We start from the raw sequence: 20,911 nt of genomic DNA, 5'->3' as shown, positions 1-20,911 counted from the left end.
CATCAGACTTGTTCTTATTTACTGCTACATCAATGTCTATGACAATATAAAACTGATTTTGGAAATTTTCTTTTACTGCGTTTAATTCGTTATTTCTAGCGTTGTGCGTCCACTATTTTTTCCTATGATGAAGTAGTGAGGCCCTGTTCTGGCTTCTAGATTTTACACTCCAGATGTAAAGTGTAAAATGGCACAAGGCAGAATGCATAGGCAAGCACTGGCAGTACACAGGCCTGAGACACTGAAAACACTATTACAGTTATATATATATATATATATATACACACACACAGCACACCTTGTTGTTAGCCTTGGCAATGCAAGGGTTATTCTATATATCATGGTGTACTTTAGTGTTTTATATTAACACCACAAGAATAATATAAAATCTACAAATAAGAAAGTGCCAATCTGTATGATGTTTATCGTTTTATTTATGGATCTCGGTAGCGCCTCACAGCACTTCGTCATTTTGATTATCCCAAACAGCTGTGTCAAGTGGATGTTGCTTTGTCATAGCACATCATTTAATGTCATTTCACAGAATACATTGTAACTCCCAGCAGTGCCGCAGAGACACTTTGTTTCTCCAAGTGCTGGCAGTATGGGAAGGTGGTAACAGGCTGTTTACACAGACAACAAACTCAGAGGGGAAGATGCATCTGCTCACTACAGGCACAGAACACATGGACTCTGGGGCCCAAGTCTCTATCGCATAATAGACTGCACAGGCCAAAGCTCCACATTAATAATCCTGGTGTCTGCAGTGGGGACTTCGATTTAAAAGAGAGGGAATACAAAAAGACAGCCTCTCACTTGTTCCCCTATGAACTCATCTCATTCTCTTCCAACCCCTAATGTTATCACAGATGGCTGTGCTCATGTACCCATAAAAAAGGAAGTTGTTTTTTACACCCTTGGCTGTTTGACTGTTACAAGGTGTTCAGGAGAGGCCTGCACCTTACTTTAGTAGCTCACATACTAAGGAGCAGTTTCTGGTAAATACTTTAAATGTGCAAACTCTCCCCTCAGACTAAATTAGGAACACTTTTATCACCATATGAGAAGACCGAGCAAATTGCTCCTCAGCAGGTTTCTTCAGAATCCTGACTAACTCCACCTGATGTCCTTCACAATAAGTGACCTCTGCCACACACCATCACACAGGTTGGACTGGTGGCTCAGGCTCACTTCCCCCTTTCTCAGACGTCTCCACCACTCTACTCCGCTCTGTGCATGCTGGGCTGTCATGCACCTCTTCTTCATCCTGCACTTGACCCTGAATCTGGCAGCGGCACACCTCAATACCCGAGTCTCCTGTAAGCCTGCGGTGTCTGTAATGCTCCTCCTCTTCTTCCTCATCCTCTTCCTCGATGTCCCAGCAGCTGTGGCTTCCACCATCAAAGAAGTCCACATATGAGGAGAAAGAGGCCTGTTTATTGGGACAAGGGTCTTTCCCACATGCACCATCCTCTTCAGGGCTCTGAAGCCAGCTGCCATCGTCACTGCTTGTGCTCTCCAGGCTGGTGCCAGTTTCATTGGTGACCTGTCCAGAGAAAGAGGAGCTGCTCTCTGAGATCAAGCAGCCAGAGGCACATGAGCAGCTGCCCGAGGAGTCGCTGGGTGAAGCAGGGGCAGCCTCCGATGGTACAGAGGACGACGGATAAGCTAGCTGATTTAGAATGCTGCTATATGGGGGTGGTGGGGTGGTAGGACGATATGCCACTTCATCATACGCTGGAAGTTTGAATGACGGCAGCACCCCTGCACAACAAGAAATTACAATGTTAAGAGCCAGGACACAACAAACTACACTGTGCTGTTACCAAGAAACAGCAATAAGCGGTACACCACAATCTTTGTTACCAAGTTACTGAGAATAGCAGAAACATGTTACACTAAAAGCACCCCGATATCAATGAAACAATAATGTGAGACCGCGCCAAAACAAAACTGCTACACAAACTCCAAATGGAACAGAAGTCTCTCTACTTCTATAAAATACGTAAATGCAATATAAAATATCAAAAAGGAGCGCTCAAAATAAGCTAAAGTGCGGCTGTATTGGATAGATGAGAAAAAAAAAAGTGCATACAATGCTAAAAGAACTGATAGTTGTATAAGTCAGCAAGCGCAGAAGATTTACCACAAATGCCAGGCAATACTACAATCTAAATGTCCTAGTTATGCACTAAATGAAACTATAAATACACAATCTGAATAAAATGATTCAAAAAGCAGTTTAAATACAATTTATTGACATTCATATAAAACATTTAATTAAATGAGTTTGACGGTTCAATTTCATAAAAAATAATACATTTAATATACACAATTAAGGTCGACCTTATAATGAGACCAAATATCAATATAACAAATTAAAACAAAAAGACAAAATTAAAATGTGGTAATTATGTGTCCTTAGGACGGTAGAAAAACATAATTAATGCTTACCTGATAAATTTATTTCTCTTGTAGTGTATCCAGTCCACGGATCATCCATTACTTATGGGATATATTCTCCTTCCCAACAGGAAGTTGCAAGAGTCCACCCACAGCAAAGCTGCTATATAGCTCCTCCCCTAACTGCCATTACCAGTCATTCGACCGAAAACATGCAGAGAAAGGAAAACCATAGGGTGCAGTGGTGACTGTAGTTTAATGGAAAAATTACCTGCCTTAAAGTGACAGGGCGGGCCGTGGACTGGATACACTACAAGAGAAATAAATTTATCAGGTAAGCATAAAACATAATTTATGTAAGAACTTACCTGATAAATTCATTTCTTTCATATTAACAAGAGTCCATGAGCTAGTGACGTATGGGATATACATTCCTACCAGGAGGGGCAAAGTTTCCCAAACCTCAAAATGCCTATAAATACACCCCTCACCACACCCACAAATCAGTTTAACGAATAGCCAAGAAGTGGGGTGATAAGAAAAAAGTGCGAAGCATAAAAAATAAGGAATTGGAATAATTGTGCTTTATACAAAAAAATCATAACCACCACAAAAAAGGGTGGGCCTCATGGACTCTTGTTAATATGAAAGAAATGAATTTATCAGGTAAGTTCTTACATAAATTATGTTTTCTTTCATGTAATTAACAAGAGTCCATGAGCTAGTGACGTATGGGATAATGAATACCCAAGATGTGGATCTTTCCACACAAGAGTCACTAGAGAGGGAGGGATAAAATAAAGACAGCCAATTCCTGCTGAAAATAATCCACACCCAAAATAAAGTTTAATGAAAAACATAAGCAGAAGATTCAAACCGAAACCACTGCCTGAAGTACCTTTCTACCAAAAACTGCTTCAGAAGAAGAGAATACATCAAAATGGTAGAATTTAGTAAAAGTATGCAAAGAGGACCAAGTCGCTGCTTTGCAAATCTGATCAACTGAAGCTTCATTCCTAAACGCCCAGGAAGTAGAAACTGACCTAGTAGAATGAGCTGTAATCCTCTGAGGCGGAGTCTTACCCGATTTAACATAGGCAAGATGAATTAAAGATTTCAACCAGGATGCCAAAGAAATGGCAGAAGCTTTCTGGCCTTTTCTAGAACCAGAAAAGATGACAAATAGACTAGAAGTCTTTCGGAAAGATTTAGTAGCTTCAACATAATATTTCAAAGCTCTAACAACATCCAAAGAATGTAACGATTTCTCCTTAGAATTCTTAGGATTAGGACATAATGAAGGAACCACGATTTCTCTACTAATGTTGTTGGAATTCACAACCTTAGGTAAAAATTGAAAAGAAGTTCGCAACACCGCCTTATCCTGATGAAAAATCAGAAAAGGAGACTCACAAGAAAGAGCAGATAATTCAGAAACTCTTCTGGCAGAAGAGATGGCCAAAAGGAACAAAACTTTCCAAGAAAGCAATTTAATGTCCAATGAATGCATAGGTTCAAACGGAGGAGCTTGAAGAGCTCCCAGAACCAAATTCAAGCTCCATGGAGGAGAAATTGACTTAATGACAGGTTTTATACGAACCAAAGCTTGTACAAAACAATGAATATCAGGAAGAATAGCAATCTTTCTGTGAAAAAGAACAGAAAGAGCAGAGATTTGTCCTTTCAAGGAACTTGCGGACAAACCCTTATCTAAACCATCCTGAAGAAATTGTAATATTCTCGGAATTCTAAAAGAATACCAAGAAAAATGATGAGTAAGACACCAAGAAATATAAGTCTTCCAGACTCTATAATATATCTCTCTAGATACAGATTTACGAGCCTGTAACATAGTATCAATCACAGAGTCAGAGAAACCTCTTTGACTAAGAATCAAGCGTTCAATCTCCATACCTTTAAATTTAAGGATTTCAGATCCGGATGGAAAAAAGGACCTTGCGACAGAAGGTCTGGTCTTAACGGAAGAGTCCATGGTTGGCAAGATGCCATCCGGACAAGATCCGCATACCAAAACCTGTGAGGCCATGCCGGAGCTATTAGCAGAACAAACGAGCATTCCCTCAGAATCTTGGAGATTACTCTTGGAAGAAGAACTAGAGGCGGAAAGATATAGGCAGGATGATACTTCCAAGGAAGTGATAATGCATCCACTGCCTCCGCCTGAGGATCCCGGGATCTGGACAGATACCTGGGAAGTTTCTTGTTTAGATGAGAGGCCATCAGATCTATCTCTGGAAGCCCCCACATTTGAACAATCTGAAGAAATACCTCTGGGTGAAGAGACCATTCGCCCGGATGCAACGTTTGGCGACTGAGATAATCCGCTTCCCAATTGTCTACACCTGGGATATGAACCGCAGAGATTAGACAGGAGCTGGATTCCGCCCAAACCAAAATTCGAGATACTTCTTTCATAGCCAGAGGACTGTGAGTCCCTCCTTGATGATTGATGTATGCCACAGTTGTGACATTGTCTGTCTGAAAACAAATGAACGATTCTCTCTTCAGAAGAGGCCAAAACTGAAGAGCTCTGAAAATTGCACAGAGTTCCAAAATATTGATCGGTAATCTCACCTCCTGAGATTCCCAAACTCCCTGTGCCGTCAGAGATCCCCACACAGCTCCCCAACCTGTGAGACTTGCATCTGTTGAAATTACAGTCCAGGTCGGAAGAACAAAAGAAGCCCCCTGAATTAAACGATGGTGATCTGTCCACCACGTTAGAGAGTGTCGAACAATCGGTTTTAAAGATATTAATTGAGATATCTTCGTGTAATCCCTGCACCATTGGTTCAGCATACAGAGCTGAAGAGGTCGCATGTAAAAACGAGCAAAGGGGATCGCGTCCGATGCAGCAGTCATAAGACCTAGAATTTCCATGCATAAGGCTACCGAAGGGAATGATTGTGACTGAAGGTTTCGACAAGCTGTAATCAATTTTAGACGTCTCTTGTCTGTTAAAGACAGAGTCATGGACACTGAATCTATCTGGAAACCCAGAAAGGTTACCCTTGTTTGAGGAATCAAAGAACTTTTTGGTAAATTGATCCTCCAACCATGATCTTGAAGAAACAACACAAGTCGATTCGTATGAGACTCTGCTAAATGTAAAGACTGAGCAAGTACCAAGATATCGTCCAAATAAGGAAATACCACAATACCCTGTTCTCTGATTACAGACAGAAGGGCACCGAGAATCTTTGTGAAAATTCTTGGAGCTGTAGCAAGGCCAAACGGTAGAGCCACAAATTGGTAATGCTTGTCTAGAAAAGAGAATCTCAGGAACTGAAAATGATCTGGATGAATCGGAATATGCAGATATGCATCCTGTAAATCTATTGTGGACATATAATTCCCTTTCTGAACAAAAGGCAATATAGTCCTTACAGTTACCATCTTGAACGTTGGTATCCTTACATAACGATTCAATAATTTCAGATCCAGAACTGGTCTGAAGGAATTCTCCTTCTTTGGTACAATGAAGAGATTTGAATAAAACCCCATCCCCTGTTCCGGAACTGGAACTGGCATAATTACTCCAGTCAACTCTAGATCTGAAACACAATTCAGAAATGCTTGAGCTTTCACTGGATTTACTGGGACACGGGAAAGAAAAAATCTCTTTGCAGGAGGTCTCATCTTGAAACCAATTCTGTACCCTTCTGAAACAATGCTCTGAATCCAAAGATTGTGAACAGAATTGATCCAAATTTCTTTGAAAAAACGTAACCTGCCCCCTACCAGCTGAACTGGAATGAGGGCCGTACCTTCATGTGAACTTAGAAGCAGGCTTTGCCTTTCTAGCAGGCTTGGATTTATTCCAGACTGGAGATAGTTTCCAAACTGAAACTGCTCCTGAGGACGAACGATCAGGCTTTTGTTCTTTGTTGAAACGAAAGGAACGAAAACGATTGTTAGCCCTGTTTTTACCTTTAGATTTTTTATCCTGTGGTAAAAAAGTTCCTTTCCCACCAGTAACAGTTGAAATAATAGAATCCAACTGAGAACCAAATAATTTGTTTCCCTGGAAAGAAATGGAAAGTAGAGTTGATTTAGAAGCCATATCAGCATTCCAAGTTTTAAGCCATAAAGCTCTTCTGGCTAAGATAGCTAGAGACATAAACCTAACATCAACTCTAATAATATCAAAAATGGCATCACAGATAAAATTATTAGCATGCTGAAGAAGAATAATAATATCATGAGAATCACGATTTGCTACTTGTTGCGCTAGGGTTTCCAACCAAAAAGTTGAAGCTGCAGCAACATCAGCCAATGATATAGCAGGTCTAAGAAGATTACCTGAACACAGATAAGCTTTTCTTAGAAAGGATTCAATTTTTCTATCTAAAGGATCCTTAAACGAGGTACCATCTGACGTAGGAATGGTAGTACGTTTAGCAAGGGTAGAAATAGCCCCATCAACTTTAGGGATTTTGTCCCAAAATTCTAACCTGTCAGGCGGAACAGGATATAATTGCTTAAAACGTTTAGAAGGAGTAAATGAATTACCCAATTTATCCCATTCTTTGGAAATCACTGCAGAAATAGCATTAGGAACAGGAAAAACTTCTGGAATAACCGCAGGAGCTTTAAAAACCTTATCCAAACGTATAGAATTAGTATCAAGAGGACTAGAATCCTCTATTTCTAAAGCAATTAGTACTTCTTTAAGTAAAGAGCGAATAAATTCCATCTTAAATAAATATGAAGATTTATCAGCATCAATCTCTGAGATAGAATCCTCTGAACCAGAAGAGTCCAAAGAATCAGAATGATGGTGTTCATTTAAAAATTCATCTGTAGAGAGAGAAGATTTAAAAGACATTTTACGTTTACTAGAAGGAGAAATAACAGACAAAGCCTTCTTTATGGATTCAGAAACAAAATCTCTTATGTTATCAGGAACATTCTGCACCTTAGATGTTGAGGGAACTGCAACAGGCAATGGTACATTACTAAAGGAAATATTATCTGCTTTAACAAGTTTGTCATGACAATTATTACAAACAACAGCTGGAGGAATAGCTACCAAAAATTTACAGCAGATACACTTAGCTTTGGTAGATCCAGCAGGCAGTGATTTTCCTGTAGTATCTTCTGGCTCAGATGCAACGTGAGACATCTTGCAATATGTAAGAGAAAAAACAACATATAAAGCAAAATAGATCAAATTCCTTATAAGACAGTTTCAGGAATGGGAAAGAATGCAAAATATCAAGCTTCTAGCAACCAGAAGCAAATGAAAAATGAGACTGAAATAATGTGGAGACAAAAGCGACGCCCATATTTTTTAGCGCCAAATAAGACGCCCACATTATTTGGCGCCTAAATGCTTTTGGCGCCAAAAATGACGCCACATCCGGAACGCCGACATCTTTGGCGCAAAATAACGTCAAAAAATGACGTAACTTCCGGCGACACGTATGACGCCGGAAACGGAAAAGAATTTTTGCGCCAAAAAAGTCAGCGCCAAGAATGACGCAATAAAATGAAGCATTTTCAGCCCCCGCGAGCCTAACAGCCCACAGGGAAAAAAGTCAAATTTTTGAGGTAAGAAAAATATGATAATTCAATGCATAATCCCAAATATGAAACTGACTGTCTGAAAATAAGGAAAGTTGAACATTCTGAGTCAAGGCAAATAAATGTTTGAATACATATATTTAGAACTTTATAAATAAAGTGCCCAACCATAGCTTAGAGTGTCACAGAAAATAAGACTTACTTACCCCAGGACACTCATCTACATGTTTGTAGAAAGCCAAACCAGTACTGAAACGAGAATCAGTAGAGGTAATGGTAAATATAAGAGTATATCGTCGATCTGAAAAGGGAGGTAAGAGATGAATCTCTACGACCGATAACAGAGAACCTTATGAAATAGACCCCGTAGAAGGAGATCACTGCATTCAATAGGCAATACTCTCTTCACATCCCTCTGACATTCACTGCACGCTGAGAGGAAAACCGGGCTCCAACTTGCTGCGGAGCGCATATCAACGTAGAATCTAGCACAAACTTACTTCACCACCTCCCTTGGAGGCAAAGTTTGTAAAACTGATTTGTGGGTGTGGTGAGGGGTGTATTTATAGGCATTTTGAGGTTTGGGAAACTTTGCCCCTCCTGGTAGGAATGTATATCCCATACGTCACTAGCTCATGGACTCTTGTTAATTACATGAAAGAAATTATGTTTTCTCTTGTTAAGTGTATCCAGTCCACGGATCATCCATTACTTATGGGATACCAATACCAAAGCTAAAGTACACGGATGATGGGAGGGACAAGGCAGGTACTTAAACGGAAGTTACCACTGCCTGTAAAAAACCCTTTCTCCCAAAAATAGCCTCCGAAGAAGCAAGGTATCAAATTTGTTAAATTTGAAAAAGTATGAAACGCAGACCAAGACTCCGTCTTGTAATCTGTTCAACAGAAGCCACATTTAAAAAAGGCCCAAGTGAAAACCACAGCTCTAGTAGAATGAGCTGTAATCCCTTCAGGAGGCTGCTGTCCAGCAGTCTCATAAGCTAAATGAATTATGCTTTTTAACCAAAAAGACAGAGAGGTTGCTGAAGTCCTTTGACCTCTCCTCTGTCCAGAATAGACAACAAACAAGGTGAATGTTTGATGAAAATCTGTAGTAGCTTGTAAGTAAAACTTTAAAACACGAACCACGTCCAAATTGTGTAATAGACGTTCCTTCTTTGAAGAAGGATTAGGATACAAGAATGGAACAACAATCTCTTGAGTGATATTCTTGTTAGATACCACCTTAGGTAAAAACCCAGGTTGGTACACAGGACTACCTTATCCGTACGGAGAACCATATAAGGAGAATCACATTGCAACGCAGATAACTCGGAGACTCTATGAGCCGAGGAAATAGCTACCAAAAAGGAACTTTCCAAGATAGAAGTTTGATATCTATGGAATGAAAAGGTCAAATGGAACTCCTTGAAGAACCTTAAGAACCAGCTTTAAGCTCCATGGCGGAGCAACATTTTTAACCACAGGCTTGGTTCTAACCAAAGCCTGACCAAATGCCTGAACGTCTAGAATACCTGCCAGACGCTTGTGCAAAAGAATAGACAGAGTAGAAATCTGTCCTTTTAAAGAACTAGCTGACAACCCTTTTCTCAAAATCATCTTGGAGAAAAGATAATATCCTGGGAATCCAGACTTTACTCCATGAGTAACCCTTGGATTCATAACAATAAGATATTTACACCATATCTTATGTTAAATTTTCCTAGAGACAGGCTTTTATGCCTGTATTAAGGTATCAATTACTGACTCGGAGAAGCCATGCTTTGATAACATCAAGCGTTCTGTCTCCAGGCAGTCCATCTCAGATTAGTTATATTTAGATGGTTGAAAAGACCCTGAGGTAGAGGGTCCTGTCTCAGAAGCAGAGACCGTGGTGGAAAGGATGACATGTCCACCAGATCTGCATACCAGGTCCTGCGTGGCCACGCAGGCGCTGTCAAAAGCACCAAAGCACTCTCCTGCTTGATCTTGTGCAAACCCCTCCGGAGGGAATTCCCACTCCCCCGGATGAAAAGTCTGACGACTTAGAAAATCTGCCTCCCAGTTCTCAACACCTGGGATAGGGATAGCTTTTAGACAAGAGTGAGTCTCTGTCCAGAGAATTATTTTAAGACTTCTAACATTGCTAGGGAACTTCTGTGGAATGAAGAACACGGCAGAAATTTAGAAACTTTGACAACCTGGACTCCGTCAGGTAAATTTTAATTTCTACAAAATCTATCAGAATCCCTAGGAGGGAAACCCTTGATATTGGGGATAGAGAACTCTTTCCTTGTTCACTTTCCACCCATGCGATCTCAGAAATGCCAGTACTACGTCCGTATGAGACTTGGCAACTTGGATGTTTGACGCCTGTATCAGGATGTCGTCTAAATAAGGGGCCACTTCTATGCCCCGCGGCCTAAGGACCGCCAAAGTGACCCCAGAACCTCCATAAAGATTCTAGGGGCTGTAGTTAACCCAAAGGAAAGAGCTACAAACTGGTAATGCCTGTCTAGAAAGGCAAACCTGAAAAACCGATGGTGATCTTTATGCATCGTAATGTGAGGATAAGCATCCTTCAAATCCATTGTAGTCCTCTATTGACTCTCCTGGATCATAGTTAAGATGGTACGAATAGTTTCCATCTTAAATGATAGAATTCTAAAGAATTTGTTTAAGATCTTTTAGATCCAAAATAGGTCTGAAGGTTTCCTTTCCTTGGGAACCACAAACCGATTTGAGGAAAACTGTGTCCCTGTTCCTCTATTGGAACTGAATGGGTCACGTACACAATGCAAGAATGTCTCTTTCTTTATCTGGTTTGCAGATAAATGTGAAAGGCAAAAACTCCCCTTTTTTGGGGGGGAAAGCTTTGAAATCCAGAAGATATCTCTGGGGTATAATTTCCAATGCCCAGGGATCCTGGGCATCTCTTGCCCACGCCTGGGCGAAGAATGAAGTCTGCCCCCTATAGGATCCGTTACCAGATAGGGGTCCGTTCCTCATGCTGTTTTAGAGGCAGCAGCAGGCTCCTTGACCTGCTTATCTTTGTTCCAGGTCCGGTTGTCTCCAGACTGCCTTGGACTGAGCAAAAGTTCCCTCTTATTTTGCCTTAGAGGAAGTTGATGCCACACCTGCCTTGAATTTTCGAAAGGCACGAAAATTAGGCCTTTTTTGTCCCTTGATTTGGACCTGTCCTGAGGAAGGGCATGATCTTTTCCTCCAGTGATATAAGTAATAATCTCCTTCAAACTAGGCCTGAATAGGGTCTGCCCCTTGAAGGGAAGTTAAGTAGCTTATTTATTAAAGTCACGACAGCTGACCATGATATAAGCCATAGCGCTCTGCGCGCCAGTATAGTAAAAAACAGAATTCTTAGCCGTTAGTCTAGTCAAAGGAACAAAGGCATCAGAAAACAAAGGAATTGGCTAGCTTAAGTGCTCTAAGCTTGTCAAATATATTCATCCAATGGAGCCTGTAAAGCCTCATCAAGAGACTCAAACCAGAACGCCGCAGCAGCAGTGACAGGAGCAATGCGTGCAAGGGGCTGCAGGATAAAACCTTGCTGAATAAACATTTTTTATCCATTGGATCTAAAAAAGCACAACAGTCCTCGCCAGAGGTAGTGGTACGCTTAGCTAGAGTAGAAACTCTTCTCTCCACCTTAGGAACTGTCTGCCATAAGTCCCGTGTGGTGGCAACTATTAGAAAACATTCTTCTAAAAAATAGGAGGGGAAGAGAACGGCACACCTGGTCTATCCCATTCCTTATGAAAAATTTTAGTAAACCTCTTTAGGTATTGGAAAAACATAAGTACACACCGGCACTGCATATTATTTATCCAGTCTACACAATTTCTCTGGCACTGCGATTGTACACATTCATTCAGAGCAGCTAAAGCCTCCCTGAGCAACAAGTGGAGGTTCTCAAGCATAAATTTTAAATGTAGAAATATCAGAATCAGGTTAAATCATCTTCCCTGAGTCACAAATATCACCCACAGACTAAGCATATTGTGAGGTAGTATCAGACATGGTTCTTAAAGCGTCTGTATGCTCTGTATCTACCCCCAGAGCTGTTTTGCTTTCCTTTAATTTCAGGTAGTCTGACTAATACTGCTGCCAGTGTATTATACACAACCTTTGCCATGTCTTGTAAAATAAACGCTATGGGCGCCATTGATATACTTGGCGCCATTTGAGCGTGAGTCCCTGGAGCGGGAGTCAAAGGGTCTGACACTTGGGGAGAGTTAGTCGGCATAACTTCCCCCTCGACAGAATCCTCTGGTGATAATGTTTTTAAATACAAAAAATGATCTTTATTGTTTAACATGAAATCAGTACATCTGGTACACATTCTAAAATGGGGTTCCACCATGGCTTTAAACATAATAAACACAGAGCCTCCTCTATGTTAGACATGTTAGAACTAATAAAGAGACTAGTAAGCTTGGAAAACACTTTAAATCAAGTTAACAAGCAAATATAACAAACGTTACTGTGCCTTTAAGAGAAACAAATTTTGTCAAAATTTGAAAAACAGTGAAAAAAGGCAGTAAATCAAACGACATTTTTACAGTACATGTAATAAGTTAACAGAGCATTGCACCCACTTGCAAATGGATGATTAACCCCTTAATGCAAAAAACAGATAAAAAAAAAAAAAAAAACGACATTTTTTTTTAAACAGACACAACAAAACTGCCACAGCTGAGCTGTGGATTACCTTCCCTATAACTGTTTCTATGCAAAATTTAAGCCAGCCATGTGGAAAAATTAGGCCCCAATAAGTTTTATCACCAAACATATGTTAAAAAACGATTAAACATGCCAGCAAACGTTTTAAAACACATTCTTATAAGAGTATGTATGTCTATTAATAAGCCTGATCCAGTCGCTATCACTGCATTTAAGGCTTTACTTACATTACTTCGGTATCAGCAGTATTTTCTTAGTCAATTCCATTCCTTAGAAAAATATTTTACTGCACATACCTTATTTGCAGGAAAACCTGCACGCCATTCCCCCTCTGAAGTACCTTACTCCTCAGAATGTGTGAGAACAGCAACTGGATCTTAGTTACGTCTGCTAAGATCATAGAAAAAACGCAGGCAGATTCTTCTTCCAAATACTGCCTGAGATAAACAGCACACTCCGGTGCCATTTAAAAATAACAAACTTTTGATTGAAGAAATAAACTAAGTATAAAAAACCACAGACTCTCACGACCTCCTATCTATGTTGAGACTTGCAAGAGAATGACTGGGAATGGCAGTTAGGGGAGGAGCTATATAGCAGCTTTGCTGTGGGTGGACTCTTGCAACTTCCTGTTGGGAAGGAGAATATATCCCATAAGTAATGGATGATCCGTGGACTGGATACACTTAACAAGAGAAAGTGTCCTCAAAAGCCAAAAGTCTAATTTGGAAATCTTTGGATCCTGGGTGCTTGTAAACTTTATATCAGTGTAAACGACAAGCCTCCTGGTGACAAAAGACAATCTCAGTGTCAAAAAGCTGAGGTCTGCGATGGTATAATGCCCAATAGCATAAGCTGTGTAATTCTTTCTGTAGTCCCAGATTGTCTCCACAATAAATAGTCAAAAGAAATGTGGGCAATTAAAAATACCTGATTGTCAGCGTGAGTGTAACAGTATCTATTCGCAATCCTGTAGCCTTGAACCATAAATACGGTCAGAGGTGCCGTTGCCAAAATTCAAAAGCGCCGTTAGCACAATGGTATACCGGCTCTATGCGGGTAATGAAATTAACTCCGTTATGGAGTAAACTAGAGCAACGCGTTTCAATTATAATCTTTTTCAAGCTCGTTACCGGGGGAATTCCTTCCGGATTAATATATACCTGAATCTGAACCGTGATTGGATCATTTCTAAACCAATCTGGTAGGTTGAATCAACTACTTGTCAATCAGATGTTTAGTATATGCCGTTGTGCTAACGGCGCTTCTGAATTTTGGCCACGGCACCTCTGACTGTTCGGGCTGATTGCTTATTAGCCTGTCAGTTTAGGGGGTTATTCACTTAGCAGCCGTATTTATGGTTCAAGGCTACAGGATTGCGAATAGATACTGTGTTATACTCACGCTGACAATCAGGTATTTTTAATTGCCCACATTTCTTTTGACTATTTATTGTATATTTATTGTGGAGACAATCTGGGACTACAGAAAGAATTACACAGCTTATGCTATTGGGCATTATACCATCGCAGACCTCAGCTTTTTGACACTGAGATTGTCTTTTGTCACCAGGAGGCTTGTCGTTTACACGGATATAAAGTTTACAAGCACCCAGGATCCAAAGATTTCCAAATTAGACTTTTGAGGACACTTTTCTACCGTCCTAAGGACACATAATTACCACATTTTAATTTTGTCTTTTTGTTTTAATTTGTTATATTGATATTTGGTCTCATTATAAGGTCGACCTTAATTGTGTATATTAAATGTATTATTATTTTTTATGAAATTGAACTGTCAAACTCATTAAATGTTTTATATGAATGTCAATAAATTGTATTTAAACTGCTTTTTGAATCATTTTATTTAGATTGTGTATTTATAGTTTCATTTAGTGCATAACTAAGACATTTAGATTGTAGTATTGCCTGGCATTTGTGGTAAATCTTCTGCGCTTGCTGACTTATACAACTATCAGTCCTTTTAGCATTGTATGCACTTTTTTTTCTCATCTATCCAATACAGCCGCACTTTAGCTTATTTTGAGCGCTCCTTTTTGATATTTTATATTACTAAAAGCACCCCCCAATGTAACAGAGTAACGGCAGCAAATGTTACACAACAAGCACCGCCTAATGTAACAAGGAAACGGCAGCAAATGTTACACAACAAGCACCGCCTAATGTAACAGGGAAACAGCAGCAAATGTCACACAACAAGCACCGCCCAAACGTAACAGAGAAACGGCAGCAAATATCACACAATAAGCACCGCCCAAACGTAACAGAGAAACAGCAGCAAATATCACACAACAAGCACCGCCCAAACGTAACAGAGAAACAGCAGCAAATATCACACAACAAGCACCGCCCAAACGTAACAGAGAAACAGCAGCAAATATCACACAACAAGCACCGCCCAAACGTAACAGAGAAACAGCAGCAAATATCACACAACAAGCACCGCCTAATGTAACAGAGAAACAGCAGCAAATATCACACAACAAGCACCGCCCAAACGTAACAGAGAAACAGCAGCAAATATCACACAACAAGCACCGCCCAAACGTAACAGAGAAACAGCAGCAAATATCACACAACAAGCACCGCCCAAACGTAACAGAGAAACAGCAGCAAATATCACACAACAAGCACCGCCCAAACGTAAGAGAAACAGCAGCAAATATCACACAACAAGCACCGCCCAAACGTAAGAGAAACAGCAGCAAATATCACACAACAAGCACCGCCTAATGTAACAGGGAAACAGCAGCAAATATCACACAACAAGCACCGCCCAAACGTAAGAGAAACAGCAGCAAATATCACACAACAAGCACCGCCCAAACGTAACAGAGAAACAGCAGCAAATATCACACAACAAGCACCGCCCAAACGTAACAGAGAAACAGCAGCAAATATCACACAACAAGCACCGCCCAAACGTAACAGAGAAACAGCAGCAAATATCACACAACAAGCACCGCCCAAACGTAAGAGAAACAGCAGCAAATATCACACAACAAGCACCGCCCAAACGTAAGAGAAACAGCAGCAAATATCACACAACAAGCACCGCCCAAACGTAACAGAGAAACAGCAGCAAATATCACACAACAAGCACCGCCCAAACGTAACAGAGAAACAGCAGCAAATATCACACAACAAGCACCGCCCAAACGTAACAGAGAAACAGCAGCAAATATCACACAACAAGCACCGCCCAAACGTAAGAGAAACAGCAGCAAATATCACACAACAAGCACCGCCCAAACGTAAGAGAAACAGCAGCAAATATCACACAACAAGCACCGCCCAAACGTAACAGAGAAACAGCAGCAAATATCACACAACAAGCACCGCCCAAACGTAACAGAGAAACAGCAGTAAATGTTACACAACAAGCACCGCCTAATGTAACAGGGAAACAGCAGCAAATGTTACACAACAAGCACCGCCCAATGTAACAGGGAAACAGCAGCAAATGTTATACTACAAGCACCGCCTAATGTAACAGGGAAACAGCAGCAAATGTTATACTACAAGCACCGCCTAATGTAACAGAGAAACAGCAGCAAATATCACACAACAAGCACCACCTAATGTAACAGGGAAACAGCAGCAAATATCACACAACAAGCACCGCCCAAACGTAACAGAGAAACAGCAGCAAATATCACACAACAAGCACCGCCCAAACGTAAGAGAAACAGCAGCAAATATCACTCAACAAGCACCGCCCAAACGTAAGAGAAACAGCAGCAAATATCACACAACAAGCACCGCCCAAACGTAACAGAGAAACAGCAGCAAATATCACACAACAAGCACCGCCCAAACGTAACAGAGAAACAGCAGCAAATATCACACAACAAGCACCGCCCAAACGTAAGAGAAACAGCAGCAAATATCACACAACAAGCACCGCCCAAACGTAAGAGAAACAGCAGCAAATATCACACAACAAGCACCGCCTAATGTAACAGGGAAACAGCAGCAAATATCACACAACAAGCACCGCCCAAACGTAACAGAGAAACAGCAGCAAATATCACACAACAAGCACCGCCCAAACGTAAGAGAAACAGCAGCAAATATCACACAACAAGCACCGCCCAAACGTAACAGAGAAACAGCAGCAAATATCACACAACAAGCACCGCCCAAACGTAACAGAGAAACAGCAGCAAATATCACACAACAAGCACCGCCCAAACGTAACAGAGAAACAGCAGCAAATATCACACAACAAGCACCGCCCAAACGTAAGAGAAACAGCACCAAATATCACACAACAAGCACCGCCCAAACGTAACAGAGAAACAGCAGCAAATATCACACAACAAGCACCGCCCAAACGTAACAGAGAAACAGCAGTAAATGTTACACAACAAGCACCGCCTAATGTAACAGGGAAACAGCAGCAAATGTTATACTACAAGCACCGCCTAATGTAACAGGGAAACAGCAGCAAATGTTATACTACAAGCACCGCCTAATGTAACAGGGAAACAGCAGCAAATGTTACACAACAAGCACTGCACAACTATACAGGGAAACGGCAGTAAATGTTACACTACAAGCACTGCACAACTATACAGGGAAACGGCAGCAAATGTTACACTACAAGCACCGCCTAATGTAACAGGGAAACGGCAGCAAATGTTACACTACAAGCACCGCCTAATGTAACAGGGAAACAGCAGCAAATGTTACACAACAAGCACTGCCTAATGTAACAGGGAAACAGCAGCAAATGTTATACTACAAGCACCGCCTAATGTAACAGGGAAACAGCAGCAAATGTTATACTACAAGCACCGCCTAATGTAACAGGGAAACAGCAGCAAATGTTACACTACAAGCACCGCCTAATGTAACAGGGAAACAGCAGCAAATGTTACACTACAAGCACCGCCTATGTAACAGGGAAACAGCAGCAAATGTTACACTACAAGCACCGCCTATGTAACAGGGAAACAGCAGCAAAGATTACACAACAAGCACCGCCTAATGTAACAGGGAAACAGCAGTAAATGTTACACTACAAGCACCGCCCAATGTAACAGGGAAACAGCAGCAAATGTTACACTACAAGCACCGCCTATGTAACAGGGAAACAGCAGCAAATGTTACACTACAAGCACCGCCTATGTAACAGGGAAACAGCAGCAAATGTTACACTACAAGCACCGCCTATGTAACAGGGCAACAGCAGTAAATGTTACACAACAAGCACTGCCTAATGTAACAGGGAAACAGCAGCAAATGTTACACAACAAGCACTGCCTAATGTAACAGGGAAACAGCAGTAAATGTTACACTACAAGCACCGCCCAATGTAACAGGGAAACAGCAGCAAATGTTATACTACAAGCACCGCCCAATGTAACAGGGAAACAGCAGCAAATGTTACACTACAAGCACCGCCTATGTAACAGGGAAACAGCAGCAAATGTTACACTACAAGCACCGCCTATGTAACAGGGAAACAGCAGCAAATGTTACACTACAAGCACCGCCTATGTAACAGGGCAACAGCAGTAAATGTTATACTACAAGCACCGCCTAATGTAACAGGGAAACAGCAGCAAATGTTACACTACAAGCACCGCCTAATGTAACAGGGAAACAGCAGCAAATGTTATACTACAAGCACCGCCTAATGTAACAGGGAAACAGCAGCAAATGTTACACTACAAGCACTGCCTAATGTAACAGGGAAACAGCAGCAAATGTTATACTACAAGCACTGCACAACTATACAGGGAAACAGCAGCAAATGTTACACTACAAGCACCGCCTAATGTAACAGGGAAACGGCAGCAAATGTTACACTACAAGCACCGCCTAATGTAACAGGGAAACAGCAGCAAATGTTACACAACAAGCACTGCCTAATGTAACAGGGAAACAGCAGTAAATGTTACACTACAAGCACCGCCTAATGTAACAGGGAAACAGCAGCAAATGTTACACAACAAGCACTGCCTAATGTAACAGGGAAACAGCAGTAAATGTTACACTACAAGCACCGCCTAATGTAACAGGGAAACAGCAGCAAATGTTACACAACAAGCACCGCCTAATGTAACAGGGAAACAGCAGTAAATGTTACACTACAAGCACCGCCTATGTAACAGGGAAACAGCAGCAAATGTTACACTACAAGCACCGCCTATGTAACAGGGAAACGGCAGCAAATGTTACACTACAAGCACCGCCTAATGTAACAGGGAAACAGCAGCAAATGTTACACAACAAGCACTGCCTAATGTAACAGGGAAACAGCAGTAAATGTTACACTACAAGCACCGCCTAATGTAACAGGGAAACAGCAGCAAATGTTACACAACAAGCACTGCCTAATGTAACAGGGAAACAGCAGTAAATGTTACACTACAAGCACCGCCTAATGTAACAGGGAAACAGCAGCAAATGTTACACAACAAGCACCGCCTAATGTAACAGGGAAACAGCAGCAAATGTTACACAACAAGCACCGCCTAATGTAACAGGGAAACAGCAGTAAATGTTACACTACAAGCACCGCCTATGTAACAGGGAAACAGCAGCAAATGTTACACTACAAGCACCGCCTATGTAACAGGGAAACGGCAGCAAATGTTACACTACAAGCACCGCCTAATGTAACAGGGAAACAGCAGCAAATGTTACACTACAAGCACCGCCCAATGTAACAGGGAAACAGCAGCAAATGTTACACAACAAGCACCGCCTAATGTAACAGGGAAACAGCAGCAAATGTTACACTACAAGCACTGCCTAATGTAACAGGGAAACAGCAGCAAATGTTACACTACAAGCACCGCCTAATGTAACAGGGAAACGGCAGCAAATGTTACACAACAAGCACCGCCCAAACGTAAGAGAAACAGCAGCAAATATCACACAACAAGCACCGCCCAAACGTAACAGAGAAACAGCAGCAAATATCACACAACAAGCACCGCCCAAACGTAACAGAGAAACGGCAGCAAATGTTACACTACAAGCACCGCCCAAACGTAACAGAGAAACGGCAGTAAATGTTACACTACAAGCACCGCCTATGTAACAGGGAAACAGCAGCAAAGATTACACAACAAGCACCGCCTAATGTAACAGGGAAACAGCAGCAAATGTTACACTACAAGCACCGCCTATGTAACAGGGAAACAGCAGCAAATGTTACACTACAAGCACTGCACAACTATACAGAGAAACAGCAGCAAATGTTACACAACAAGCACCGCCTATGTAACAGGGAAACAGCAGCAAAGATTACACAACAAGCACCGCCTATGTAACAGGGAAACAGCAGCAAATGTTACACTACAAGCACCGCCTATGTAACAGGGAAACAGCAGCAAATGTTACACTACAAGCACCGCCTAATGTAACAGGGAAACAGCAGCAAATGTTACACAACAAGCACTGCCTAATGTAACAGGGAAACAGCAGCAAATGTTACACTACAAGCACTGCCTAATGTAACAGGGAAACAGCAGTAAATATCACACAACAAGCACCGCCTAATGTAACAGGGAAACAGCAGCAAATGTTACACTACAAGCACCGCCTAATGTAACAGGGAAACAGCAGCAAATGTTACACTACAAGCACCGCCTAATGTAACAGGGAAACAGCAGCAAATGTTACACTACAAGCACCGCCTAATGTAACAGGGAAACAGCAGCAAATGTTACACTACAAGCACCGCCTAATGTAACAGGGAAACAGCAGCAAATGTTACACTACAAGCACCGCCTAGTGTAACAGGGAACAGCAGTAAATGTTACACAACAAGCACTGCCTAATGTAACAGGGAAACAGCAGTAAATGTTACACTACAAGCACCGCCTAATGTAACAGGGAAACAGCAGCAAATGTTACACTACAAGCACCGCCTAATGTAACAGGGAAACAGCAGCAAATGTTACACTACAAGCACCGCCTATGTAACAGGGAAACAGCAGTAAATGTTACACTACAAGCACCGCCTAATGTAACAGGGAAACAGCAGCAAATGTTATACTACAAGCACCGCCTAATGTAACAGGGAAACAGCAGCAAATGTTACACAACAAGCACCGCCTAATGTAACAGGGAAACAGCAGCAAATGTTACACAACAAGCACCGCCTAATGTAACAGGGAAACAGCAGTAAATGTTATACTACAAGCACCGCCTAATGTAACAGGGAAACAGCAGCAAAGATTACACAACAAGCACCGCCTAATGTAACAGGGAAACAGC

The 20,911-nt window shown here is 41.4% G+C and overlaps 1 protein-coding gene across 1 annotated transcript in view; it reads right to left on the bottom strand.

Moving 5' to 3' along the window:
* Window positions 1–416: 416 nt before the first annotated feature.
* WBP1 (WW domain binding protein 1) overlaps window positions 417–20,911 on the bottom strand; it is a gene marked incomplete in the record, with an annotated part of 77,557 nt that continues 57,062 nt past the window's right edge. The window contains 1 exon segment of the mRNA XM_053704402.1: window positions 417–1,761. Coding sequence (XP_053560377.1) covers window positions 1,160–1,761 — 602 coding nt within the window.

This window comes from Bombina bombina, chromosome 2, assembly GCF_027579735.1.
Source record: "Bombina bombina isolate aBomBom1 chromosome 2, aBomBom1.pri, whole genome shotgun sequence".
NCBI classification, from domain to species: domain Eukaryota; kingdom Metazoa; phylum Chordata; class Amphibia; order Anura; family Bombinatoridae; genus Bombina; species Bombina bombina.
The sequence above is the reverse complement of the archived record's forward strand: the minus strand, read 5'-3'. Positions and strand labels throughout refer to the sequence as shown.